This window comes from Podarcis muralis, chromosome 6, assembly GCF_964188315.1.
Source record: "Podarcis muralis chromosome 6, rPodMur119.hap1.1, whole genome shotgun sequence".
Taxonomy (NCBI): Eukaryota; Metazoa; Chordata; class Lepidosauria; order Squamata; family Lacertidae; genus Podarcis; species Podarcis muralis.
In genome coordinates this window covers 82,276,386-82,290,804 of record NC_135660.1, presented here as the reverse complement: position 1 = coordinate 82,290,804, position 14,419 = coordinate 82,276,386, and the positions used below count along the sequence as shown (strand labels likewise).

At 44.3% G+C, this 14,419-nt stretch overlaps 1 protein-coding gene, 1 long non-coding RNA gene and 1 pseudogene across 13 annotated transcripts in view; 1 reads left to right on the top strand and 2 right to left on the bottom strand.

Annotated features, from left to right (window-relative positions):
- DLG5 (discs large MAGUK scaffold protein 5) overlaps positions 1–14,419 on the bottom strand; it is a 155,728-nt gene that overhangs the window by 42,248 nt on the left and 99,061 nt on the right. For 7 of the 9 annotated variants that reach the window (XM_077930621.1, XM_077930620.1, XM_077930624.1 and 4 more), the window contains one exon: positions 11,300–13,043. The exons of the other annotated variants lie outside the window; for them this stretch is intronic. In XM_077930621.1, coding sequence (XP_077786747.1) covers positions 12,940–13,043 — 104 coding nt within the window. In that variant the 3' untranslated portion in view covers positions 11,300–12,939. Of the gene's footprint in view, positions 1–11,299; positions 13,044–14,419 lie in introns of those variants that run through there. 9 annotated transcript variants of the gene reach the window in all.
- LOC114597065 (uncharacterized) lies at positions 1,412–8,741 on the bottom strand. 4 transcript variants are annotated; one of them, XR_013393301.1, is made up of 5 exons: positions 8,528–8,741; positions 7,200–7,858; positions 5,309–6,362; positions 4,476–4,562; positions 1,412–3,746 (listed from the first exon to the last, which is right to left on the bottom strand). It is a non-coding gene; the product is annotated as an uncharacterized LOC114597065 (long non-coding RNA). The 4 variants fall into 4 exon arrangements; XR_013393302.1 differs by having other exon boundaries at positions 7,200–7,421; XR_013393303.1 differs by lacking the exon at positions 8,528–8,741 and having other exon boundaries at positions 5,309–5,485; positions 6,084–6,362; positions 7,200–8,521.
- On the top strand, positions 7,248–7,388 carry LOC144328210 (U2 spliceosomal RNA; annotated as a pseudogene).

Below are 14,419 nucleotides of genomic sequence, written 5' to 3'. Positions count from 1 at the left end.
ACTAGCACCAAGAAATCGAAAAACACTGAAGCAGCTAAAAGGAAGGGGGATTAATACCCCCCCTTATTGGTGGGGATGATGTTCCACCCTTTCTCCTAAGAGCTCAAGGTGGTCATATGTAGGACACCCTCCCTTATCCTCACAACCACCTGCAGAGAACCAGACATGTCAGTTGGGCTTTGTTTGGTTTCTCGCCTGTTGTCACTTATCAGTTCAAAAAAGTGGCCTGCTTCTTTGGCAACAGGAACAACAACCAGATTTAACATGGACACTGGCACAAGAGCCTGCAATAAATCTAGATGCCAACTTTGCTGTCACATACACCCGGACAAGATCATTATTGGCCCCAATAACATCAATCATACCATCTCAGGCCTATTTAATTGTTCATCTTCCAACATTATAAAGGTAAAGGGACCCCTGACCATTAGGTCCAGTCGTGACCAACTCTGGGTTTGCGGCGCTCATCTTGCTTTATTGGCCGAGGGAGCTGGCGTACAGCTTCCAGGTCATGTGGCCAGCATGACTAAGCCGCTTCCGGCGAACCAGAGCAGCACATGGAAACGCCATTTACCTTCCCGCCGGAGCGGTACCGATTTATCTACTTGCACTTTGACGTGTTTTCAAACTGCTAGGTTGGCAGGAGCAGGGACCGAGCAACGGGAGCTCACCCCGTCACGGGAATTCGACCGCTGACCTTCTTATCGGCAAGTCCTAGGCTCTGTGGTTTAATCCACAGCGCCACCCGCATCCAACATTGTATATGCTATCAAATGCCAACAGTGCCCTTCAGCTCTCTATATTGGACAAACTTTACGCCAAAGGATAAATGGGTATAAATTTGACATCAGGAATCATAAAACAGAGAAACCAATAGGAGAACACTTCAATCTCCCAGGACATTCTTTATAAGATCGTAAATTCTTATTGCAAAAGAATTTTAGAAATACACTTGAAAGAGAATTTGCTGCATTGCAACTCATTACCAAACTAAAAACTATGGAGAGACCTGGTCTGAATAGAGATATTGGATTCATGTCCCATTATACATACTACAGTATAGCTAATTTTGGTCATCTATCCCTTTAAAAATCCCTTGCCCTTCCCTATGGAACCAACTGCCATAACAGTCATCAACAGTTATAAGGTTGAAGCCACCTCTGCTTCAGAGCATCTGATGCAGTGTGTATTACATACAAAAGCTTAGATTTAGTTGATCTTTAAGGTGCCACTGGAATTATTAAAATATATTTTTTCATTTTTCATCTTGTTATTTATTATGACTATGACAGATCAACACGGCTATCCACTTGAAAATGTTTGTGAATTTGTTTAAATTCTGTAACCTGGTTGATAGTAGTAAACTGAACAATGGAGTCAGAAAGGTAATTATGCAACACTCCCATACAAGTCAAGTTATAGAAATTGACCTTTATTTAACAACTTTTTTTTCTTTTCATACAAAGTGACTTTTTTAGTTTAAGAAAATCCATGTTGCAACAGTACCAGTCTGTTTCAATCACACTGCTGAAGTCCAACTCTGGCCTCCCTCTTTAAAAAAAAACATATGTTGTCCCTCATCTTATTTTAACTAAGAATTTATCAATAGCCTTTCTACATTTCTTCGTCTCTTTCTCTTTCTCTCTTGTATTTTGATCTATAAACTAGTATCTGCAAAACAGGTTTAAATTTCCAACCAAATTTTGGCTTTGAACAACTGTGCAAGTAGAATCCCTTTTTTTAAATTAATGCAAATAGAAAGCAAATACAAAAAAAAAAAAAAAAAGAAGGGGAAAAAACAGAAGAAAGAAAACCTTTGTACATAAAGAAATGTTAGGAACAGTCATCGCAAATATTATTATTAATAATAAATCTTTATTGCGGTCCAAAGACCCGTAACATAGATTCAGAATAAAATACAGATTCATACAGACAACCCCCTGGGAGAGGAAGACCGAGACGATATTTATTTAGTCTTGAGTATGATGATCTTTGATACGTATGACTACCGAAAGAAACTTTGCCACAGCCACTGTGTTATCATTACACTTGTTGTCCAGGAGATACTTAGTATAGTAGGCTTCAGATTTACCGGGCCAATTTGCCAGTAGGGGTTTAATCAATAGATCCCTAGCTTGTTCATATTGTCCGCAATGCAGTAGGATATGCCTCATACAATCGACGTCCTGAAAGCTTACACAAAGCCTATTCTGATAAGGGATGCCTCTCAGTCAGCCATTTAGCACTTCTGATGGAAATATATTTAATCTGGCTTTGGTAAAAAGACGCCGATAAGTTGGTACAGACAGATTTCTAAGATATGCAAATATCTGAAAATCATACCAGTAATGAATTCCTACTGCTATCAGGCCACAGATAACATGAGATTGAGATCGGAGATCACTATGTGATATCCCCCAGAGCCTTTGCCTCAGAGATTCAAGGGCAGTATCATATCCCAGATGGTACAAGAGAGAAGGTGGTACAGTGGTACTCCTGAATGCGAACGGGATCCGTTCCAGAGCCCCATTTGCATCCTGAGTAGAACGCCACCCGCATCTGCACGTACGCGGGTTGCCACTTCTGCGCATGACGTCATTTTGAGCGTCTGCACATGCACGAGCGGCGAAACCCAGAAGTAACGCGCTCTGTTACTTCTGGGTCGCTCGAAGAGTAACCTGAAAACACTCAACCTGAAGCATATTTAACCGAGGTATGACTGTATTCCAATCAAGTGGTTTTCTGACCATAGTTTTCATCTATAAGCTGATAAACTCTTGTTGTTTAGGTGTGGAAGTAACCCCTTCCCTAGGCCAAACACTGAGATCCTAAGCCAGTACAGTCATACCTCAGGTTAAATATGCTTCAGGTTGAGCGTTTTCAGGTTATGCTCCGCAGCGACCCAGAAGTAACGGAACACGTTACTTCTGGGTTTTGCCGCTTGCACATGCGCAGACGCTCAAAATGACGGCATGCGCAGAGAATCGCGACCTGTGCATGCACAGATGTGGGTTGCGTTCGCTTCAGGTTGCGAAAGGGGCTCCGGAACGGATCCCATTCGCATCCAGAAGTACCACTGTATCTCCGGGAAGAAGAATCCCCCCCCCCCCTTTTTTAATTAATGCAAAGAGAAAGCAAATACTAAAAAAAAATGGAAGGGGAAAAAACAGAAGAAAGAACCTATGTACATAATGAAATGTTAGGAACAGTCATCACAAATATAGTCCTACTTAAATGATACTTGAACAATAAAGTTACAGTACCTATAAAACATGACATGCAATTTTTTTACGAAGGAAAAAGATAAACACATGGTTGGGAAATGGAGTCAGAAGTGCAAAAAGAAACACAGAATGGAATTTGGTACAGTCAGAAGATACATATTGTAACAAAAAACAAATAAACAAAACAGACACACACTACATTTATCGACAGTGGGAAAACTAACAAGTTACAGGACCACACTAGAGGTTGTCAGATCCCTATAACAGAGACTGCAATTCTAATTAAATAAAAATCCCTATGGCTAATACACACCAAAAGAACAAAGCTTGAGCAATGTAAGCTTCCAATTACATAGACTACCTAAATGTGACAAAATAAAGACTGGGGTAGGGGAATCTGAACAGGTTGCTTGCAGCATCAGTCTTATGAAAAAGGAATCCACAGGACCTTGTTTTGTTCTTGATCAACTGTTGTCATGATCTGAGTGCAAATGATCAAAAGAGGGCCTCCCTGGACAATCCCTGTGAAAAGAAGGATCACACACACTAATCAATCAGCATGATTATTTACTGGGGGCGGGGTGGCGGCTGAATTTGCACTAGCGCCAAGAAATCAAAACACACTGAAGCAACAAAAAGGAAGGGGGATTAATACCCCCCTTTTTGGTGATGATGATGTTCCACCCTTTCTCCTAAGAGCTCAAGGTGGTCATATGTAGGACACCCTCCCTTATCCTAACAACAACCTGCAGAGAACCAGGCATGTCAGTTGGGCTTTGTTTGGTTTCTCACCTGTTGTCACTTATCAGTTCAAAAAATGGCCTGCCTCTTTGGCAACAGGAACTGATGCTGCGAAAGGAGGGAGTGTAATAGCGCTCCCACCTCAGACCCTCTTCCTAACCCTCTCAATTAAAAAAGAAATAAATCCGGGTCTGGTTTGTTTTTAATTTAGGGGTCGCCTTTCTTTGTGCCTATGTTGCATTTATTAAGGGGGTATGCATGGGTGTTTTACCTGGTGCTTTGGGGAGGAGGCTTTTCTCATCCCATTACTGTGGGTTGTTTTTCTGCAAAAGGGCTATGTTGTGGTGCCCATGACAGTTTCTTACGATTTCCAAATGTGACCCCGGGGGCCCACCAAAGGTGGGAGGGTGCCCTGTTCTAAACATTGACAAAAATCTACTACCTAGAACGCAGAACTCTCCATTCATGCAGTAATTCCCAAGAAAGAAATAATATAAATATATATATTACCCCTATTGGAGCCAGTCTTGGGCAATTTGGGTGTCCAGGGTATTTTGACACCTTCCTTTTGATATGTTATGGTGATGGAAGAACCTGCTTTAAAATACAAAAGGAAAAACAGTCAGGCTTAATAAGAAAGGGGGGGGGGTGACTCCTTTAGGCCCTGAATTTCACAAGAGATCTGCAAGATTTCTGCTGTAAGCAATATAGAGTGGTCCTCTGGAACACGCGTTATTATTACAGAGAAAAATCAAACTGCATCCCCTGGTAGTTGTATCAATCACAAGGACATCTTTTTTTAAAAACCCAAAAGCGGTATATGGGTAAGGCGTGCGGCACCACTGTCCCCTCCCTGCTATCCTTCTCCTGAATGATTTCCTCGTCAAGCACAATATTTACTCCCACAAGCACAATACTAAGAGACATTGCTCTGATCTATCTTTGGCAGTTCTAAACAAAGATGTAAACTCACTGAGACAAGGAATCATGTGCACTGGGTGTGTAATACAACATGGGCAGTGCATGGGGCCCGACACAGTCCTTACAAGGGCTGCACAAACCCAATGATTCACTCCTGTGTCTCATAGGAGGCTGGTACATGAACTTGGGAGAATTCTAGAAATCTGCATGACAGCAGAGCAGCAGCATTCCTGGAAGTTGAAATGAGGATTATTCCTGGGCCTTTGAAAGGCTGTCTCTGAGTGGCCAAAGACAGAGAACAGAGTCTGAATCAAAGGCTTGCAGCAACAGCTGGAGAGAAAGCAGAATATTTTCTTCTTAAATTGCACAGACGACAGAAGGAAAGAAATGGCCTGCACTGTTCAATCCAAAATGCCACTTACCAAATCTTATGATTGAAGGCCGTGGTGGTGGATTCCGAGGTGGACCTTGCTGTTTGTGTTAATAGAATCACTTCTCTTGGGAGGGATGGAAATGGCTTCCATTTTGGAGGGCTGAGACGAATATCTCAACGCTCCTAAGCCCATCTTAGGAGTCAGAGGCCTCTTGAAAGCTGACTTCTGTTGTTAAGGCAAGAAGAAAAAATAAAGGGGATTGTGGTCAGAGGGAAATCTTCTAAAGCAAGCGCATATGCCAAATATCTAATATTAACCACCGATAACCCTAGAGAAAGCACCAATTGAAAGAATGGAGTGCATTATTGTACCTATGGGGAAAGTTCAGAATCACACACACTTTCAACTCAAAGTGAAGAGAAAGATGCTCTTCACTTGCTGGAGTGTCTTCCCTTCATGCAGGGAAGACTGGGCTGTGTGGCTGAGGGGGAGGGAATCCTAGCTTCATGTAGGGTAACTGGGGTGTGTGGCTGAGGGGGGGGCGATCCTAGCTTCATGTAGGGGAACTTTAGGACATTGTGTGATTGACAGGGGGTGGCCCTGCATTCTTGTCAAAGCTGGCCAATGGCAGGCTGGGGACCGAGGGATCCAATTTGTTGGGCAGATCCAAGGCCCCCACCCCTGTTCTATAGAATATAATGAAAACAAGCTAATCTCAGTTTTTAAAAGGTTTTAGCTGTTGTTGTTGTTTTTTAAAAAGAGGCATGACAAATGGGCATGTAAAACAAGTAGCACTTAAAATATAAAAAGGAGGGCAGCTCACCTGAAGGTCTGGTTTCTGAACCAGCCTTTCTACTTAACTGAGTGGAGGTCTGTTCTGCAGGTTGTGCAGGTGGATGGAGACCATGCACACACTGTGGATCAGGTTCCTGCTGTGACTCCTCATCAAATAAATGCACTGATTTCTCTCTCTCTGAACGTTTTGCTGTAGCTTTGGTGACACTGCGCCTCAATCTGTGACAAAGACCCATTTTCAGCAGAAAACTTCACCCTGTGTTCTGTACCAGTATGGGTGAATACATTCACAGCGGATCCTTCATTCCTGGAATCCAGCAAATGAACAAAACAAAGCTTAGGCTGCAATCCTAGACACAAGGACCTGGGATATTCTCTCACTCTAGTTAATTCAGATTGTTCTCTGCAATACAGTGACTGAACAACACAAACCCATTTATTATTTCTAGAGTGACCTTGACCTAGCTGAAATCCACATATCATGTGAACTCAGCGCCATTAAAACTGGTTCACAAGGGACATGGTTCTTTTACTCGATGGGCATCCCAGCCCTACTCAGACACGAGTCTTGGGTCTCCTAACACCTAGCCCAGTGTTTCCTCAAATTGGGTCTTCAACTGTTGTTGGACTAAAACTCCCATCATCCCTAGCTGGCTGGACCAGTGGCACCCCAAGTCTGAGAAATACGGATCTAGTCATTTGAAACTGTCACCTCCAGGCAACCTGCCCACCCACAGTATTATTAATTCTGTAACAGCACCTACAGCTATTAGCACTGGTCTTAACACTGTATCAGAGGTACACGGAGCCCACCAACAGGTGGTTGTCCTTTGGATTGGTTCTGGACTAATTGGTTTTGCAGCTCTTGGTTTTTTTATGTTTATGTGATTTTTATTTATCTGACCTCTTTCATTCCCCAACTATTTGATTTCCTTAGATCGCAAGCCTGTTTGGGACAGAACTATTACAAATTTATGGGGTGGGGTGGGGAGAACTGCTGCAAGTTGTCTTGAGTCCCTAGAACAGAATCAATTAAATTAATATGTGACAGGTCATTTGCACACCATGCCAGCTGCTCCTAAATGGGATAATACCAAAAAAGGGGAGAAAGGAATGAGTCAGGAACAGGAAAGCAGGTACCAACCTCTTTCATCTGTTATGGGATGAAGAAGTGAAAGAGTCTTTGAAGAATGCCGCTTCTCGGCCTTTTGGCTAAGATCAAGTGTAGTATCAAGTGTAGAAGAATGCTCTTGAATTGGATTATAAAACTCTTGAATTGGATTATACATATTTTGAGTTACCATTTGCACTTTTGGGGCCACCTCATCTCTTTAGTTAGCTGGTTTTTCCATTGCTTTGTTACCACCTATGGCGGAACCAAACAAAATGTGATTTGGACATAGCAAAATCGACAGTACTTGCTGTTAGAAAGGCAAACCCATCGGAGTGCAAGAGAGACCTGGCAGCAATAATAGAGCAAATTGGGTAGCAAGTTTATTACTGCCAAGGTGCATCTCCTTCTCAGCCTGTTTGTGTGAGGTGGGGAGGAGTAGCTGAAGCTACTCAACAAGGAAAAGAGGAATCACCACCACTGTTCTGAAGACTCCCTGTCCACTTCAGACAAAAGAAGTCTCAACCTTTGAACCTCAGCTCACCCATGGCCACTACTGAACTGTTGGTCCAACACAGTTTTATCCAAAATCTGAGGTTATTGCCTTTTGAGGATGTCTTTAACTTTTCATGCCACAGCAACAATAACGAAGGGCCCTCCGCTCTCCTAGTACCAAAGCAGCAGGAGTCAACCTGGGGCAGCATACACACAACAAACAACTCTTGCTGAACTGATGATGGTTAGAAGGCAGGAGGATTAAATTACTGTCATCAGTGCTAAAATAGCAATAAACCTTTGACGTTACCCTGAATTCTATTAACGCTAAATTTCAGTATGTGGAAAACAATATCGGTAGAAGAAGAAAGGAAAAATGGAAGGGGAAAATGAAGAGAAATAGTAAACAAAGGGGCATGGGGAAAACCTGGAGAAAGGTAACAGTAAACTAGAAAGGACCAAAAGAAGCGAAGGAAAGAAGATGAATCTCCTTATCCCTTGCAGTTTACTTGGGACTATGACTGCAGTTCCCAAGGACTGAGCTGCATGTGACATTCAAAAGCACTTGCTTTCCTAAGCAGATGCCCTCAAGAACTCACTGGGACCCATTTCCCTGTCAACATGCAAAGGCTCCAGATACACGGCTGCAATCTGAACACACAGTTTATTTGTGAGTTTCCCTGAAATGAGTTGCCAACCATGAACGGGAAGTTCTGCAGGTGTCCAACCCTCGCCTTCCCCCCACTCCTCGGCCATTCGCAGCTCCCAGAGGAAGGCACCTGCTAGACACGCGAGTGGGCGCGCTGCGCCCGACGTGTGAAGCGGCCCTCAAGCGGGAGAACCCGGGCAAGAAGAGAAACTCTTACCTTCTCCTTGCCCCCACAGTGGCAGCAGACGGTCCCCAGGTACTTGAGGGTCCTCCAGAGCAGGAGAAGAAAAAGGGGACCATGGACGAGGCCAGGAAGGCCCGCCACATGCGCTGCCCGCGGGCGCAGGGGACCTCCATGGTCCTGGGGAGGATGGCCGCGTTGACTGCCGAGGAGGAGTCCGAGGAGTATCTCCTGGAGCCGCCTCCGCCAGTGGCCATGGCTAAGAGCTCCCGCTGCTGCTCCTGCCAGCGCCCTCGGCCAAGCCCAGGCCCAGCCATAGCGCTGCTCTGGGGCGGGGAGGCGCGCAAGCCGAGCCTCAGCGCACGTCCAGGCCGGCGGCCGCCGCTCCAGTCAGAGGCTGCCCCTTCCCCCTCACGACGCCCGCCACCAAGGGGAGAAGGCGGGCGGGATTCCTCCCTTGGTCGCCTCACGATTTGCGCGCCAAGGCGGAGAGCGACCCCTCGTCAGTCTCTCCGGCAAGTCCAGCCCCTTCCTCTCTCCTCGGCTTCGGCTCCCCTCCCGGCTGGCTCCTGCCTGGTCTCGGGGCTCTCCAGGCTCCCCCTCGCCTCCTCCCAAACGGCCCTGCGCGCTTCTCCGAGGCTGCCTCGAGCAGATGGAGGCGAGCGAGCGAGCGAGCGAGAGGGCCACGCGCTCGACAGGGAACGGCGGGAGGAGCGGCTCACGTGACCTGCGGCCCACGTGACCTGCCGCCTCAACAAGTCCTTCTGGCGTCACAGAGAGAGAGAGAGAGAGAGAGAGAGAGAGAGAGAGAATATCGCCTTAGGCTTGGAGGAGGTGGCGGCGCGATCCTGGCACTCGCTGAATGGCGTGACGCGCTGGGTGTCCCCCTCTTCTCCCGCTCGCTTATATGGTTGGGAGTCCCAATCCAGCGACGTTTTCCCAGCCTCTCTCTTTTTCTCAGCGGATCTCAGGGACTTGCACGCCTAATGGTCGGGCCGGGGAGGAAGGACCCCAAATGGCAAGAAGGAAAGGCGGCAGAGCAGAGATCGGCCTCCCTTCACCCCCGCCCGGCTCGCCTCTTTTGCATGCCATTCTCTCTCTCTGTTTTCCTTCGTGCTCCATCGGAGGAGCAACGAGGCATAGGGAGCAGCCCGAGAGGGACACGATCCCCGCCCATTAAAGGCTGCTCTTGAAACCCAGCGCTTGCGTTGTTGTTGTTCTTGATCGCGGCCCAGATCTCAAAGCAATCTTTGGCTGAGGGCAGGGAAAGAGGCCGTGGGGTCTGGGGAAATGAACGAGAGCAGCGAGCCGGATCTCGGGCCAGGGTGGAGTTGCACAAACAGGTGCTTCGCGATGCCAGAAGGGAGGCGTGTTATGTTTTGTGCGGGCTTTATGCAGGAGCTATAAACATATGACGAAGAGGAAGGCATGTCTGTCAGTGCACAGCCAGACTCGGAGGGGTTTATCGCTGGAGAGGGAAACAGTAACATGCTTTGCAGTAACAAGCGCAGGAATAGACGCTTGCACAGGATTTTGCGAAGCCTGCCTCCCGGTGGCTGAAAGTGGGGATGTCCCCGCAAGTGGGTTTTGGTGGTCCTGGCCAGGAAGTAAGAATGGAAGGCTCACAGTGTAAGGCAGGACTCTTTGTACCTTCGCAGGCAGCGCCTTCTAGGAAAGGATGAAGATTAGCCGTGCCAATTCCTTTGGTCTTTTAGATGTCCAATAGCCTTTCTTGCATTGAATGGAGGGGTGGAGTTAACCCTTTTCCCTCCCAGTTGTTACAGATAATCATCCATTTTCATCTTTATGTGCCCCAAACTGTGGAGAAATGAATTAATCCATCTAATGTATCAGAGAGCCTCCAGCGACATCAGTTTTAGCTAAACAATTATGCAACTCGCTCCAGTGTCCACCATGGTTCTGTCATTTTGTCAAGTCAAAATGTAGAATTACAAAAACCACCTCATTCCTTGAGATAACCACATGCCCCATATAATAGCAGAAAATATTTCACTTAGCCATTATGTAGAGTTTATGGCCATTCTTCAGTGAGCTCACCAAACCAAAATCATGCAGATTATTAATGAGGGAGAGGATGGAGACAGCTATTCAAATATATCAGTAGCTGAAGGAATGCTAGCTTACTTCATAAGACGTACATTCATAAAACATTCTTTCTCTCCCAAGACATCTGAAATCAGGTCCAATGAAGCCTTTGCATGGTCCAAAATTTGTATCCCCCACCCCACCCCATGGCTTTGCCACTTTAAGACTTCTTTTAACTTGGGGGAATTGTTTTATTTTTCAGCCTTACACACATTAGCTTGAGAAAAGCGTATAAAGCACTCCCATTTCCAAACTGGGCTTTGGAAGGTCATGGTTTAGGACTCCAAATCTGCAGGGGTGAGGTAGTAGAATTTTTACCTTTTGCCTAATGCCTCTTACACTGGAAAGAAAAAGGACCATCTACCAAGCCCAATTTCCGTCAGGCAGATGTTTACCACTGATATTTTGTTAAATGGGAAGGGCACAAAGAGTGGTATGTCAAGCTAGCATCTTTTAAATCCAATGGTATCAAAATTTAAGCAAGCTTTGCTCTGAATTTTCTTTTGGAGTCATTATGCTTCATGGGTAATTGCAACTCTATCAACAAAATGTAATTTGGAACCTCACTGTAAAATGACCATTACAAATGTCTGTGAATTTGTTTTAATTCTGTAACCTTTTGCTTGGTGTTCATAGTATGGTTTATAGTAGTAAATTGAACAACAGAGTCAGACAGGGAATTATGCAACACTCCCATACAAGTCAAGTTATAGAAATTGACCTTTATTTAACACAACTTTTTTGTTTTCATACAAAGTGACTTTTTTTTTAGTTCAGAAAATCCATGTTGCAACAGTACCGGTCTGTTTCAATCGTACCGTTGAAGTCCAACTCTGGCCTCCCTCTTTAAAAAAAATATATGTTGTCCCTCAACTTATTAACAGTATTTTAACTAAGAATTTATCAATAGCCTTTCTACATTTTCCCCTCTCTCTCTCCCTCCTGTATTTTGAATTATAAAATAGTATCTGCAAAACAGAGGTTTAAATTTCCAACCAAATTTTGTTTTTGAACAACTGTGCAAGAAGAATCCCTTTTTTTTTAATTGATGCAAAAAGAAAGCAAAAACTAAAAAAAAGGAAGGGGAAAAAACAGAAGAAAGAAAACCTATGTACATAATGAAATGTTAGGAGCAGTCATCACAAATATAGTCCTACTTAAATGATACTTGAACAATAAAGTTACATTACCTACAAAACATGACATGCAATTCTTTACGAAGGAAAAAAAAGATAAACACACGGTTGGGAAATGAAGTCAGAAGTGCAAAAAGAAACACAGAATGGAATTTGGTACAGTGAGAAGATACATATTGTAACAAAAAACAAATAAACAAAACAGACACACACTACATTTATCGACAGTGGGAAAACTAACAAGTTACAGGACCACACTAGAGGTTGTCAGATCCCTAGAACAGAGACTGCAATTCTAATTAAATAAAAATCCCTATGGCTATTACACACCAAAAGAACAAAGCTTGAGCAATGTAAGCTTCCAATTACATAGACTACCTAAATGTGATAAAATAAAGCAGTCTCTAGGCACAGCTATTAAACCTTATGATTTACTGCTTAATGTAGGCCCAGCAACCCAAAATTATTATTCTGAATACACAATGAGCACAGTTTGATCAGATACACCATGACATTTAAATATTAACCCATGCATAAAAGAAGCCAATAACTTTTTTGAACAGACAAAGGAGTTTATGAGATACAAACAGTGGCCTCACCCATATATCGGAAGAGTGCTTCTCCCCCCTGGATTCACTCCCCAAATGGGTACCTATAAGAAAACCCATTCACAATCCACGCAACTGATTGTTCTTGAAGGTAGAACAGCTGTTATGGAAGGACAGAAGCACACTTCATGAAAAAGTCATGCTCACTCAGCTGAGTAGGAACTCGACACTTTTGTTTGGTTTTCTTCGTATCAGAAGCAGAGGAGAAATAAGCAGGGGGTGACTGGGGAAGGGGAAGCTGAACAGGTTGCTTGTTTTAAAAAAATTCAAGTAAACATGAACCACCAAATACTTGGGATGGGGGGGGGGGGAGAGGTTTTTGTAAACGTATCCTAAAGGGTTTCTCTCTCTCACTTTGCAGCATCACAGTCTTATGAAAAAGAAATTCTGCATTCATTCATTTGTATAGGAACAAATGTAGAATTCTGCCAGCGAAAGGCCTGCCGCCTTCCACAGGTGCCTCACAGATGTTGTCCGCAACGACTCCAAATTGTACCAACCATACAGGCAGCTAAGGGTGGACCAAACAACACCCACCACAAGCAACTGTTTTATGTACGAATCTGTGGCAGAGTTTCAGTCACTTCACTGCATATGTCTATAGCGGGCCGGCTGGAATCCACAGGACCTTGTTTTGTTCTTGATCAACTGTTGTCATGATCTGAGTGCAAATGATCGAAAGAGGGCCTCCCTGGACAATCCCTGTGAAAAGAAGGATCACACACACCAATCAATCAGCATGCTTGTTTACCGGGGGGGGGGGGGCGGGGGGAGCTGAATTTGCACTAGCACCAAGAAATCAAAACACACCGAAGCAACAAAAAGGAAGGGGGATTAATACCCCCTCTTCTTGGTGGTGATGATGGTTATTTTCCACCCTTTCTCCTAAGAGCTCAAGGTGGTCCCTTATCCTCACAACCACCTGCAGAGAACCAGGCACGTCAGTTGGGCTTTGTTTGGTTTCTCACCTGTTGTCACTTATCAGTTTAAAAAGTGGCCTGCCTCTTTGGCAACAGGAACAACAACCCTGCCTGTTTCCTTATAAGCATCTCCACCACCAGGTGTATGAACTAGAGCTCGAAGTGGCCCAGGAATCAGGATAATGAAGGGGGGTGCATATACAGAGTGTGCTTCTCTATGCGTTCTCACTGTATGGACTTTGGGTGTTGATGGTGGACCTTGTAGGACCCAACTCTTAGCATCTTTAATGGCATTCAGGAGTGCTCAACTATGGTTCTCAAAGAATAGAGACAAAGAGTGAAGCAGAGACACACAGAGAGACATTTAAGATGTAGATTTTTCAGGAGACTGAAACTGTGTGTTGTTCCTTTCAGGGGACTAGTTTGAGAGTGACCCAGGGAGAAGCCTAAGATAAGGGGGCATCTCTTTTTGTAACTCCCATTGAGCTCTGGGAAAGGAGAAAGGAACTGGGCTTTCTGGCTTTCACTTTTCTTTACCGTTTGTGGAAGCAGAGTTCTTTTTGTGGTTAGCAAAAGAAATCAGTGTTGAAGCAGCCAAGCTTCTGAGAACCTTCATTCCTGCTAAGAAAGCCTTTGCTGTTGCAATACAGCTAACAAAAACATGGCAAGAGGAGAAAGCAGCCAGGCCCCACGAGTATGATCCTCTAAGACAACTGTTTTGTTACTGAGCCCTCCGAAAGCTATTTTCAGTGGCATCAGGTGACAAAGTTTACATATTAAATCTAAATATGGTTAGAGGGACCCCTGTTATAGCATAATAAACCTCCATGGCTGAACAGAAGGCTAAGTTTAGTAGCAAGGCAGAAATATACAAAGAGATGATGGCCGTAGCAACAAACCACTATTTCCAAATAGAAGAAGATGGCCGTTTATGGGTTTCGTTAATAAAACAGGCATGACTGGTTAATAATAATAATAATAATAATAATAATAATAATAATAATAATAATAGTAATAAAAAAAATAACTGGCAGGCTTATTCAAGGCATCAAATTAACAGAAAATACCGCACACTGGTGCTCACTTAGAGCCCATTAAATGCTTTTAGGGACATACAAGTTGGATTTGCAAGACAAAGGATCCAAAGCACAAGGGGAA